Source organism: Chionomys nivalis, chromosome 11 (assembly GCF_950005125.1).
Source record: "Chionomys nivalis chromosome 11, mChiNiv1.1, whole genome shotgun sequence".
In the NCBI taxonomy this organism is placed as follows: domain Eukaryota; kingdom Metazoa; phylum Chordata; class Mammalia; order Rodentia; family Cricetidae; genus Chionomys; species Chionomys nivalis.
In genome coordinates this window covers 22,164,594-22,177,209 of record NC_080096.1, presented here as the reverse complement: position 1 = coordinate 22,177,209, position 12,616 = coordinate 22,164,594, and the positions used below count along the sequence as shown (strand labels likewise).

General features: G+C 55.5%; 1 protein-coding gene across 2 annotated transcripts; it reads right to left on the bottom strand.

Moving 5' to 3' along the window:
• Nucleotides 1–1,901: 1,901 nt before the first annotated feature.
• Tinagl1 (tubulointerstitial nephritis antigen like 1) lies at nt 1,902–11,613 on the bottom strand. Of its 2 annotated transcripts, none has more exons than XM_057785584.1 (12): nt 11,536–11,613; nt 10,694–11,187; nt 9,728–9,791; nt 5,833–5,925; nt 5,520–5,634; nt 4,273–4,396; nt 4,041–4,191; nt 3,753–3,942; nt 3,616–3,661; nt 3,254–3,377; nt 2,591–2,636; nt 1,902–2,496 (listed from the first exon to the last, which is right to left on the bottom strand). In XM_057785584.1, the coding sequence occupies exons 2-12, from the start codon at nt 10,998–11,000 to the stop codon at nt 2,359–2,361; spliced, it is 1,398 nt and encodes a 465-aa protein (XP_057641567.1). In that variant the 5' UTR covers nt 11,001–11,187; nt 11,536–11,613; the 3' UTR covers nt 1,902–2,358. The 2 variants fall into 2 exon arrangements, with proteins under 2 accessions (XP_057641567.1, XP_057641568.1); XM_057785585.1 differs by having other exon boundaries at nt 10,694–11,008.
• Nucleotides 11,614–12,616: the final 1,003 nt, after the last annotated feature.

The following is a 12,616-nucleotide window of genomic DNA, read 5'->3' as shown; positions in this document are numbered from 1 at the left end:
GAACAGGGGTGGCTGGGAACTGGGGTGCACGGGGCACCTGCTGAGGCCTCTCACCTCTATTCCCACCATCCCCCAGTTCAAAAGAAGTGCGGGTAGACCTGATAAAATCCATAGGGGTCCACGGGGCACAGGGGAGCCTCAGCTGGCAAATCCGCCGCATCCGATTTCCCTCTCTGGTCCGGTTTCCTTTCCGGCACCCCACGGTTTCCGCTAAAGGTCCTAGTAGAAATTTACAGCTATTCCGGGATGGGGTTTTTCCATCAGGGTGCGTCTTGGGCCACAGCCTCGGATGGGAGGAGAGGCCTGCGTGTCCCCTCGGAACTTCCCACTTGCACTGTTCCAAGGTCGCCCTGGGCTTTGAGTCCTGGGACACGCTGACCAGGGCCCCGAGTTCGGGACGTCCAGCAAACAGGAAGCGAGACAAAGGCGACCGCTTATCGGGCCGCCCCGCATTCCTTTCAGGTGATGCCTGTGGGCTGCCAGGGGCACCGGAGCGCTGACTTAGGAGCTCCCTTCTCCGGTCCTCCAGACAGCTCCTTGCACATTACTGGCATCTACGCCCAGAGGGACCCACAGCTAGCCTTCAAAGAAAAGAGGAAGATGAAAGAATATACTGGAAGGTCAATAGGGTGTGGTGGTGCTTGCCGCCGAGTTCGGTGTTTGGGAGGTGGAGGCAGGAGGATCAGTTGAAGGTCACCATCAGCTACACAAAGTTCAAGGACAGCCTGGGGTACTCGCTACATAAGACCCTATCCACGGAAGAACAAGGAGTCGACTCCTGATGGACTCTGGGGGCTTCTAGTGCAAATGCACACACAAGGCAAATACGAGGTGAAAGGGCAGGCAGAGGAGAGCTGGGAGAGGTGGTGTCTAATCCATGCTGGGGTGGGGTTGCCCTGGCACAGCATCTTCTGTATCAGTCACCCTTTACAGGGACCACGTGAATAAGGAATCCAGGACCAGGCTTTGAAATGAGTGGCAGGGGAGGGTGTCTGGACTGGAGTCCGGAAGTTCTTAGAGTCTGAGTATGTGTTGTCATCTGAGGAGCAGAGAGGTCCTGGGGCTGTCGCAGTCTAACCAGGGTCTCCAGACTTAGGATTTGCTCCGCGGCTTCCTGCATCCACCGAGTGTTGTGATTGCAGGTGTGTACAGGGTAGGCAGTGGGTAGCACCCGGGCACAGGGTAAGCGGTCAGTTAAGACAGGTCTCTGGGGCCTTGAAATCAGGCTGAAGCCTGGAAAGGGAGAGCAGTCCTGACTGTATATGACTCCCACAGAAAGGAAAGGAGAGGATAAGAAAGACAAGGGAGGGGGTAGAAGAGGAGGGGAGGGGATGGAGAGTCACATATTGCTAGCTGTTAGGCACTGGGAGCCTGGGGATATACAGCGGGGAGAGGATTTGTCTCAGGAGTAGGGAGAGAGGAGGGTCCTGCTTCTCTGCCTGCTGGATTGCTTCTGTTAATTGGAAGAGTGGACCACACCCTCCCCCCATTCCCTGGGCAGTGCTGACTCAGCATCTGAAAGGGCAGACCACTTCTGGGGGTCAAAGGTCATGTTATCCAGGCCCCTTCTCCAAGTGACTAGGCATCGACAATTAGAAGGACAGTTAGATTTCTTGGCCGTCCACCCATGCCTGTCGCCTAGTGGCATGAAATCCTCCCCCCCTCATCCCTCCGCTTCCTCTTTCTTCAGGGTCTCATGTACTCCAAGACTGTCCTCAGATTTGCTACCTAACCCAATAATAACCTAGAACTCAGGCCCTCAGGCCTCCATCTCCCAAGTGCTGGGATCACAAGCCTGTACCCTCATTCCCAGCTTTAGGGCGGTTCTTTCTGTTGTCTAGCCGTGGGCCACACCGGCTCTGACTTGGTTTTCTCACCTTGAAGAGTCCAAGACACTGTAATTATCAATACTTTGGTTTTATTTTAAAACAGTGAAAAGAAAAATAAATATATTTAAAGACTAAGAAAACAGTACTGGGAGTTTTGGAAAGATACAGCCAGAATGGAGACCAGGAAGATGGGAAGGAACCGAAAAGAAAAAAGTTAAGAAAATGGGGATGGGATTAAGTAGTAGGAAGAGTGGGGTGTCTTAGCTCCTGTGGTCTCGGACTGGTGGACCAGGGGCCTGGGATCTACACTCCCTGCAGTTTCCAAACCAGGTCCTCTCCAGTTCTGGCTGTGATGTCTGGGACCTTCTCCAACCTCACTCATCTCTGGCTCCCAGGCCGGATGCGGCATTAGCAGATCTGTGTGTATGTGAATTAGCACCTGGTTCCCCTGACTGCACCCAAGGCTTCATCAGGTGTGGCCCCTAAGGCCTCTTCGTAGCTGTGGATCCCACCTAGTGGCTGCCCGTCATTAATGCCCCATGTCCTCCATTCCCACACGGCCCCAGACGCCAAGCACGAAGCTCTCGATGTCACACTCGTTGGTGCCACGCACAATTCGGAAGTGGCCCCTCTCACCCCACCACGGGCCCCATGAGTTGGCAGCAGTCTGGAAGTGAAAAGGAGAGAGACATGAGGCCAGGGATGGGCCAAGGCCCAGGAGGGCAGGGGATGTGGGGCTCAGCTTTGCACCGGGGACTCACCCAGTATTTGATCCTCCTCCCGTCTGGCATCGTCTCCTCTCCCCACCTAGTGGCAAAGCAAGAGGGAGGGGGTGCTGATTGCACCAGGTCTCAGCACCGAACAAAGCACCCTCACCCACCCGTCACTTCTGAAATCTGAATGCAGCAGGCACTTGAGTGTCTACCCCTCTTTGCATAGCCTCCATCACTCAGAGTTGGCCAGAGTCAGAACAAGTGGTAAATAACCCTTGAGGGTTTTCTTGGTTTTGTTTGTTTGGTTGGTTCGTTTTGTTGTTGTTGTTGTTGTTTTTTTTTTTTTTTTTTTTTTTTTTTTTGAGACAAGGTCTCACATAGCCCAGACTGGACCTGAAGTTGCTATGTAAAGACTAAACCCTGGTCCTTCTGCCACTGTCTCCCCAATGCTGGGATTAAGGTGTATTTCCCCACCCTTGCGTTCTCACCTCTATTTCAAGGGGGTGCGGTTCACTGTTCCCAGACACCCTTTAGAGTTCCCCACTGTCCACGCACCCCTGCAACCAGCCCCTCCTCTCTGTGTTGATTCTCTATTTGGCAACAGGATGAGGGGAGGGGCAGCTTCAGCTCCGCAGAAAACACCAAGAGTTCCAAAGAATTCCCAATGTAAACCCCGTTGCTCCTAGTCCAGTGTGCGCACAGGAACCTCACCCTGTGATCTTGACCGAGTGAGTCCCATGTCTGCGGTACCGCTCCGGTCTCCCCTGGCTTACAGGTGTGTGACTGTAGATGCCGCTCTGGTACAAGAAGAAATCCTCGTGTACTTCCATGAGTGCTGTGGGCAGAGACAGGGAGGGTGCCGGGCCCATTAGTACAGGTTCTGATGCTCAGACACTGGGGCCTCATGTTAGAGACTGATTTTTCCAGGAGCTTCCTGCAAGGAAGTGGGAGTGGACCCTCTTCCACTCCTGTTCCACTGCACCCGGCGCCTAAAGCTGTGTGAGACCCCTTGGGTCCTGTGCCCAGCCTCCAGCAGGAAGCTCCTGAACCAGGAAGAGGCTAGGGGTGTTTACCTTGAACGGGGCCATTCTCCATTAACTCCTTCATGATCTCTTTCTCCTGGGGAAGGAGGTCCATCAAGGTAAGATTTAGCCGGCCAAGGCCCCCAACTCTTGCTTCTGCCCCCTCCCCATGTTTATTTTAGACGTACATCAGAGCCCAGGCGGTAGGCAGGGGTGACCTGGTAGATGTCATTGGAATCAACCTGACTATTGGGGCAGCGGGAAGTGGCCTGGCGCTTGCCCCGCCCCATGGCGCGACTGTGCATCATACAGCGAGGAGTGGTACTGGCTTCGTTCTGCTCACGACCGGCGAACGGGTAACAGTTGTCAGACACCACCCTGCAGAAGGGAGCGAAGGCCGTGATGCCTGGCACCCGAAAGCCCAGGCTCTTCAGGGTACCTCGTCTTCTTCCAGCCCACAGCCCCTTGTTGCGTACCCTCGGCGCCGCAGGAACCACCAAGCGCCATCAAGACGCCCACCTCGGCAGCCCCGCTGGTGGTGGGTATCACAGGACAGCAGGTTCTGTGGTGACAGGATGGGCGTCATGTGTCCCAGAGAATGAATGGAGACCCGGTCCGATGCAACAGCTAGGGGGATAGGTAAAAGGTGCTGTCAGAGGCGGGGCCATGGCCCTCCTCTCTGGTACTAGCTCCTCCCCCTAGACACACCTGCTGTGGAGAAAGCCCAGGAGCCTGCGCAGTTGCCCTGGTCCAGTGGCTCATGGATCAGGTTGGGCCACTTCTCAGAAGCCTCAAAGGCCCTGGGTAGTGCTTCCCCTTGGCCCGGCACCATCTGTAAGACAATAGTGATGACACTTGCTTCCCAGCATTCCTTGTTGTCCCTGGAGCCCAGGCTTTGGGCTGAAAGTCCAGAGCCTCCAGCAGTTGGTTCTGGAGCTGTCCTGGGGTGCGGGGGAGGGAGCCAGTTACTTCCAACTTGACCTTGAGTGGGGTCCCCCAAAGATCACACAGGGGTAATGAGGCCTACTCAGCAAATGAGTCACCAAGGCCAGCCAGCAGCAGGGATGCCTAGGCCAGGGTCACCAGCTCCTTGTTTCAGCTCCTGCCACTCTCTATGTACCTTCTGGTGAGCCACACCCTCCTTCCTGCCATGGCAGTGGCCTTCAAGCCCCAAAGGACTGGAGCGGGAAGAAACAGTAAAGTCCCGTGATCAGGCAGGTCGCCAAGACAAACAGCAGAAAACAGCAAGCAGCCCCAGGGAGAAAGGCAGGGCCAGAGGCTGGTCACCCTGGCCTTGAGTAGAAGTCCCTGGCCTCTCTCGTCTTCTTTGAGGGACAGCACAAGCCCCACCCAAGCCTGCTGCATGGAGTCTTCCCCCTCTTTGACTGGTGGGAAAACAGAAGCCCCCTCCTCCCTGGGGGCTTCACTGAGTCGGCATTTTTTCCGAGAATTGTTGCTTTCTGGCCAGAGCTGGAAGACTGTCTGTCCCTCGTTTCCTAAAATACCAAGGTGACCCCTGACCCTCTGGGTCTTGACCCAGCTGTACTGGGACCAACAGCATTTTTCCCAGGCTGAGGAAGGCGGGAGGGGCTGCCACCAGAACCAGGTTTAGAAGCTAATCGCAACACTGCCAGAGAAGGCACCTATATGCCCAGGGACATACAGCCTTGTCCTAGGGGATAGCTCGTTGGTAGAGCAAGAGAAGCCACATCAGCTGGGCGGTGGTGGCGCACGCCTTTAATCCCAGCACTTGGGAGGCAGAGGCAGGTGGATCTCTGTGAGTTTGAGACCAGCCTGGTCTACAAGAGCTAGTTCCAGGACAGGCTCCAAAACCACAGAGAAACCCTGTCTCGAAAAACCAAAAAAAAAAAAAAAAAAAAAAGAAGCCACATCATCCGTGATGTGCTAAGCCACCGGGAGAAAGATGGTGAGGATGTGAGCAAGGGTGGACTTACATAAATCTCATTCATATTCATGACAGAGGAAGATGGGCGGATTGTGCCCAGGCGGTAGCGAATGCCCTCGTCTAGGGTCATGCCCCAGAAGGCACTATGATTTCCAGCCTGCCACCTGGAGGAGAGAAGGTAAAGAGAAGTAACAGACCTAGCAAGGCCAGAAGCCCTGGAGCTAAGGCATGATGGCTACAAGGCACAGAGAAGTAAAATCCAGTGTGTGTGCGCCTAGCACAGTGACCATGTCTAAGGATCATGTATGTGGACATGCATGTGCACTCCTGAGCCCACCAGTGCCGTGCCCAGAGCCTCTCACCCGTAGTTGCCCCGATTGATGGCATTAATCATGTCTGGGTCCACGAGACACGGGTCCTGGTCACACTCCCACTGCCCTTTCTCCTGGCAGGTGCTGATAAGAAAGACAGACAGAAAGGAAGAAATCATGAGTAGGGCTGGGGGCCCCTGAGGAACCTCGGAGGTTCACCTGGGCGTGGGATTCTGTACCAGCAACTATACTGTAGTCAAGCCCCTGTTTTTTAGAAAGGGATTCTCTGTGTAGTCCTGGCCATCCTGTAACTCGTTCTGTAGACCAGGCTGGCCTCGAACTCACAGAGATCCACCTGCCTTTGCCTCCTGAGTGCCGGGATTAAAGGCGTGTGCCACCACCGCCTAGCAAGTTTACAGCTCTTCAGTTCATCCCCGCTGCCCTGGATCTCAGGGCTCCTCAGCATCACCTATATGGGGATGCAGCACAGGTTCTGTTGAATGTGGGTCAGAGTGAGTTCCAGCTCCTGTGACTTCCTGCATCTCAGACTCAACGTCTGATCCAGCCACACCTTAACACAAACTCAGGGTAAAGACTTTACCTCAGTCTCTCCACGGCCACCTCCGTCCCACCCCCTTTCACCTAATCACTGCTGCTGTCTCCTTGTTCTGGCCTCTAGCCTCTGGCCTCCACCCTACGCCGCCCCAAAGTATATTTTTAAATTGGTGGCCACAGCCATCCTGTTAAGCCAGTCCACTGTTACAATCCTCCACTGGCTTCACACCGTGGGATAAGAGCCAAAGTCCTTCAGGGTGACAAAGCCTTATGTGATCTGTTTTTCCGTCCTGTCTGACCCTTACTCCTCCCAGACCTGGACTCCAGCCATAGTGGTTGTTCATACCTGCCAAACTCCCGCCCAGGGCCTTTGAGCTGCTCCTCCAACCACATCTTCCATGGCTCATTTTCTCCAATTCCTCGTTCAAATGTCACCTCTCAGAGAAGCTTTCTCTGGTCGTCCTATCTCTGCCCACTTCCGTGACTGACAAGAGTCTCTTAGCCATCAACACCTGGTGTCTCACTGGTGTTTATACTGCTTTCCTTTTTCCTTGTTTTCTGGCAGCCTTGACCAGGTAGCTGAAGTTGGCCTTGAACTCACTGTGTAGCCCAAGAATGGTCTTGAACTTCTGATCCCCCTGCCTCTGTACTACCCATGCCAACTTTTACGTGGTGCTGAGGATTGAACCTAGGGTTTCTTACCTGCTAGGCCAGCACTCTGCCAGCTGACCCATATCCCCAGTCTACTTATCCCTGTCCCTCACAGACCTAGGGACACTTCAGGAGTTAGGGAAACAAACAAAACAAAACAAAACAAAACAAAAGAGCGCGGTGAGCGCCCAATGGATGTTAAGCAAATGTTCTTCCCTGGGCCACACCCTTGGCCCTCTTTGGCTCTATTTTGAGACAGGGTGCCCTTAAGTTATGCAGGCTGGCCTTGAATTTACTCTGGAGTTCTGGCTACCTTTGGACTTGGTATCCTCCTGCCTCAGCACCTAGCATGGCTGGAACTGTCAACCTGCATCCTAGCCAATATCTGTTGGGTCAATGAATGACTTGAGGTGGCACAGCCAAGTGGCTAAGAATGAGTTCGGACGCTGCTAACCTGTTTTGTGGCCTTGGGAAGGTTGTTTAAGAGCCCCACCGCCTCAATCTATCTTTCCTATCTGTAAAGTGAGGACAATACACTTAGTGCAACTTTCCAGGGATTTCCAGGCCTCAGAAGAGCTTGACCCATTGTGGGCGCTTTGGGCTATTGTTCATGCTTCAGAAACCCTGGCCCCCCCCTTCTCCTGCTCGTGTCCAGCTGGCCACACCTTGGGATGCGTAATGGCATCTCGGATTAAAGCCACCCAGCCTTCCCCTGGTCTGTCCCTCCCACCGTCCTCATCTGAGAACATGGCACACAGCTGTTGTCGAGAGCCAGGGTCAGTGGTGAACCTTCCATGTCCCCTGTCAGAGCATGCCAAAGACACACATCCTGAACCCACCTTCCTGCCCTTCCTCCTCTGCTGCCACTCCCACTCCAGGTCAACTCTCTCAGCCATCCCTGCCCCAGATGCTCTGAGGCCAGACAGATCCACGAGCAATGCTGGTTAGACTGGAGGTCTATAAGGAACTTTCCTTAGGCACGCAGAAGCCGGGACACGGCTGAGCCTTCTCCAGTCTCTGCTGCTAGACGGTCCCACCAAGAAGACCTTATCCTACCTCCTGCCTTCCCCTAAGTGGTACCTCCTCCTTCCCCCATGTATAGGTTCCTTGTTTGTCCTCTGCTCATGCCATCAGAGAGCCCAGCCATCAGAGAGCCCAGCCATCAGAGAGCCCCGAGCAGCCTTCCTTTCATCTGCGCTCCCCTCCCCACTCTAAGCCAGGATCCCCCTCATCCTCTCTCCCTGTAGAACACCTATAGCAGCTTGTCATAACATTTGTGTGTGTGTGTTTTTTTTCTTTTCCATGTCCTTCACTACAAAACTACAAGTTTCCATGGGTCCAAACTTGTTCCTGTCTCCTTCCAGCTGGCCCTCCTGGGCCCAACACGGTGCCTACGACACAGTAGGCCTTCAGTAATTAGGCATCAGCTGGAGGCTTGAATTCTAGGCATTCTACGAAGCTTTTACAAGCTCATAACTCTGCTATTACAAGATTCTAAACAGCCTCCTTCCAGGCAACCCAGGGCACCCGCCTCCAATGCCACCTTATAAGGAGCCTCCAGGGGAGCCAAGCCCCAATATGGCTGGCTCTCTAGCCCTGGAGCCAGCGGGCAGTGCTCTAGAGAGCCGGAGGGACCTGTGGGGGTAGGGAGGCCCCTTCTTCTACCTTCTTCAACAGCTCTTGGGCCCTTCAGAAGCATCCCTGCTGGAGAAGTCCAGCCTGGAAGGTACACAGACAGTCTTCCACTCTCAAGTGGGATTCAGCCACCAGGACCTGTGTCCTGAAGGGGTCAACCACTGCTTTCCTGTCCCCATCTCTTGAGCCCCAGGGCTGTTCAAGCAGGTCTAGACAAGACTGGTAGCAACAGGTCCCAGCATTCCAGAGGGGCCTGGGACAGCCGTGAAAACGTTAACCCCTTGGCAGCTACCCTATCAGAACAGCAGAATTCTGCAGATACGCCCCGCCCTTCTGAGCACACACACACACCCTTCCCTCACCCAGACACCCGCCAACACCCACGCACACATGCACACAAGGTCCCCATTCCCACAGTGACCCTGGCACCCCTCACCAGTGAGGCAAAGGCAACAGCTAGGCGCAGTACATTCCAAAAAGTTTCCTTCTCCCTGGAGCCTCCCAGGCCAGGCAGAGGGAGGGGCGGGGCAAACTCAGGGCAGCAGAGACCCCATGGTTTCCGGTAAGGCCTCCATGTTCCCCACCTGCTCTCCTTCCCAGCTCAGACCAAGGATGGGATACCCATGACCCTTTCCTCCTGCTGCTAGGAACAGGGTTTAAGGGTAGGGAGAGGGCACATTCCAGGGAAGGCCCTGCGGCAGGCCACTGGCCGGTGGCCAGCTCAGTCATCCCTGACCCTCATCCCACCCAGGACAGCGGATGCTGCATCAGAGGTTTCCTTCCTGGCGTCCCCTTCTTGGACTCTCCCGTGACAGCAGGACACGCTGGGAGGGAAGCCAGCCCAAACCAGGAGGGGTGGAGGGAAAAGTCCTGGCTTAGGTGTGGCACCCAGCCAGACCACCATGGCTGACCACTCCTAGGCTTGTGACTAGAATCCTATTATATGAATTGGTGTGGTCAGTTTGAAAGTTTCCATATCACGGACGCGGACACTGAGACCCTCAGCACAAAAAGGACATCCTCGGGAATGGGCGACAGGGTTTGGCACCTGGCCTGCTGGCCACGTGGCACTAAAAGTGAGCCCACCCCAGTCTCTCATACTCACCATCGATTGCAGTTGTCCCAGTAGGTTCCGAAGACTGGGTAGATGCGGCCCCCATGCATGCATCCTACAGGAGGGAGAGAAGTCGAGCTGAGATGACCGGGTCCTCGAGGCCAGGTCGTCCAACACCTGCCCAGCTCATCTTAATCACACGCCAATCCCAGCTCTCACTGACTCTAAGGACAAACTGTATCTTGGGATCTCTGCAGGTCCCCACACCAACTGCCACATCAGAGCAGTTCAGGAACTACAGTTTGGGCCCACTGTTTCACCTGGATGCCAGCCATGGCATTCCTGGTACCCTTTGTCACTCAAATGAGTTGGAACTTGCACTTGGGGCATGGAAAGAGCTTAAGGAAAGAAACTGAAGCCCAGGGAAGGCAAGCAACTCCCTTAAGATAGCACAGCATTTTGTGATAGCAACCCAGACATGGGTTCTCCTTAGCCAGAACCCCCAGCAGGCTATGGGAAGGACTTTCCTGATTCTCCTCTTGGAGCAGGGTAGTGCAGGGAAAAATCACGTTCAGGGAAAGCGCACGTGCAGGTGAGGGCAGGAACAGATTTAGTCACCCAATAGCATGGCCAATCTCAGAGGAGCAGAATCCTAACTAAGGTAAAAATCGCCTGACTGAGACAACCTGGCTGCCCCTGTGTGCTCTATCAGCCCCGGGGTGAGTCAGCAGGCGGGGCAGCCACCTTCCCTGTACTGACTAGGAGATAGGGCTCAAGCCTGTCTGCCCTACCTGCCCTAGGGCCACCTTAGTCCTAACAGGATCTTCTCTTTCAGAGTTGCTTGAGCCAAGTAAGACCACAGGAGGGACTTCCAAACGGGGCAGGGAATAAATAGGGTGAGGATTTTTCTTCCTACATTTTTCAACGCTGGGAAATGTCCATTATCAGCCTTGTTCCTGAGCTTGCTGAGACTGCAGCTGACAAGGTGTCCACCCTCTAGGCTATCCGAGTGCCCACCTTGGACGGGAGGGAAGGGGGGCGGCACCCCGAGGCAGAAGTCCCAGAAGTCAGGGCAGCAGTCTGAGACGGTGCGGTTGCAGAAGAGGTCACAGTAACAGGTGGCTCCCAGGTAGGGCAAGGCACAGTCGTCAGCTCGGCCACGACAGCACAAGTCCCGCTCTTGGCAGTACCGGCCACCAGCGTCCCGGATGCCCCGCAGGTGCAGTCCTGGCGCCAACTCCCTGCGCCAGCGGCTCCGTCTGGCTTCCAGGGCAGCCTGGCCAGCCAGCAGCAGCAACAGCAGCCCCAGCCGACATCCCCACATGGTGCCTCCTGGCCGGGGGAGGACAGAGGTCAGGAGACAGAGGTGTTGGGTTCTGGAGACTCCCTTACACACGTCAAGAGTGGGTCTCCCTACACGTGTCCTGGAACCTTCCCAGGAGGCTCAGCGAAGCGAAACGTCGGACCTTGATTCCCGAGTCCCGGGGAAGAACTCAGTACTAGGCGTCAATCTGCTCATGGGGACAGGGGACATGTGAGAAATAGGCCCCCTCCCTGACCACCTAGGGACTGACAAGGGCAAAGAAATGGAAACTGTGACATTCCCGACACCCATTCTTCTCCCCTGCCCTTGGTCCCTCTACCCCTCTAACGTATTTGACTTCGATTCTTGGCTCTGGGTCTTCCTAGTCCCCCTCCAGACACCTCCTGATGTGTCCTGTCCTATCTTCGATCCTCTGTGCCCCTCTGACTCTCTCTTTTTGTGCCTCTCCACCCTGAGTCCTGCCTGCGCTGCGTGCCCCCTCCTCCTTGTTCCTTCTCTCTATGCCCTCTGCCCTCTGAACAGGGAGAGTCCCTACCTGGTGAGGGGTGTGGGCTGGACCCAGGCTGCCCTGCGCGCCTCCGCCTCCAAGCTCGAGACTGCCAGATCGAGTCAAGTGAGGAGCGCAGGGCGGGACGCTTTTTGTACCGCCCTGCCCGCAGCACCCGCCCCAAGCAGGGACAGCGGGAGGGCGGGGCCGCTGGTCGGCACCTGAAGTAGCCCGTAGCTAGTAGGGTCTCGAGGGGAGGGCAGGTTAAGGACCTTGAGCACGTGTTTGTCTTCCCTGGGGTCTCTTGTCAGTGGAAGACTTTCCTTAAGGAGCAGAACTGCCACTCAGTAGAGAAAGGATTATGGAGTGATACTAGGAAGAACTTTCCAGCCCATTTTAGGAGGCCGACAAGGTGTGCTGAAGGGGAGCTAAGAAGCTACTGAGATCAGAGTCTAGGATTTGTTAGGGACTGAGAGCTAGAGGCAAAATTCTCTAAGCCAACCCCCAGGTCCTTCAGGATGAAAAATAGCCGTGCACATCCTTGTCCCAGTGACCCTGGGCTGGGGGCCACTCCGAGCCACGGCAGCTCCCAGGAATGACAGGAATTTCCAGTGGATGATTCTGGAAACTGCCTAGGTTCAGGGCACTCCGGGCAGCTCCTCCCCAGGAGGTGGTGCGCTGCGGAGGCTGAGTGTACCCAACCGCCCCTTGTGGGGTCTGCCCTCCTCAGTGTGGCGGGCACCTTGCCCAGCACCGCCTCCTCCGCCAGGCCCAAGGGCATCCTTCTTGGCAAGGGGCGCCTTGAAGGGCCCCACATCAAGAGCCCTGGCAGCTGGGGCCCCCTGCAGAGCCCCCTTCCGTTTCTGGCCTAACCTTTGCCTTGCCCTCACACAATGGGGCTTCTGTCCCTTGAGGCCTTCCGGCTGTCACTTTGTGCCTCCCCATTGTGCGAGCTCTGTCTTCCAACAGGTTGGGCCCAGGGCCAGAGGACTCACTCGGTGGAGGAAGGACACCACACCTGGACAGTTGTCCCATCCTGCTCAGGGGCAAGCAAGAGTATCAGGATTCCCTTAGTGCTCCCGGGCAACTCTGTCCTCTCTGTCCCCTCCCCTCAGCTGTCACCTCTGCG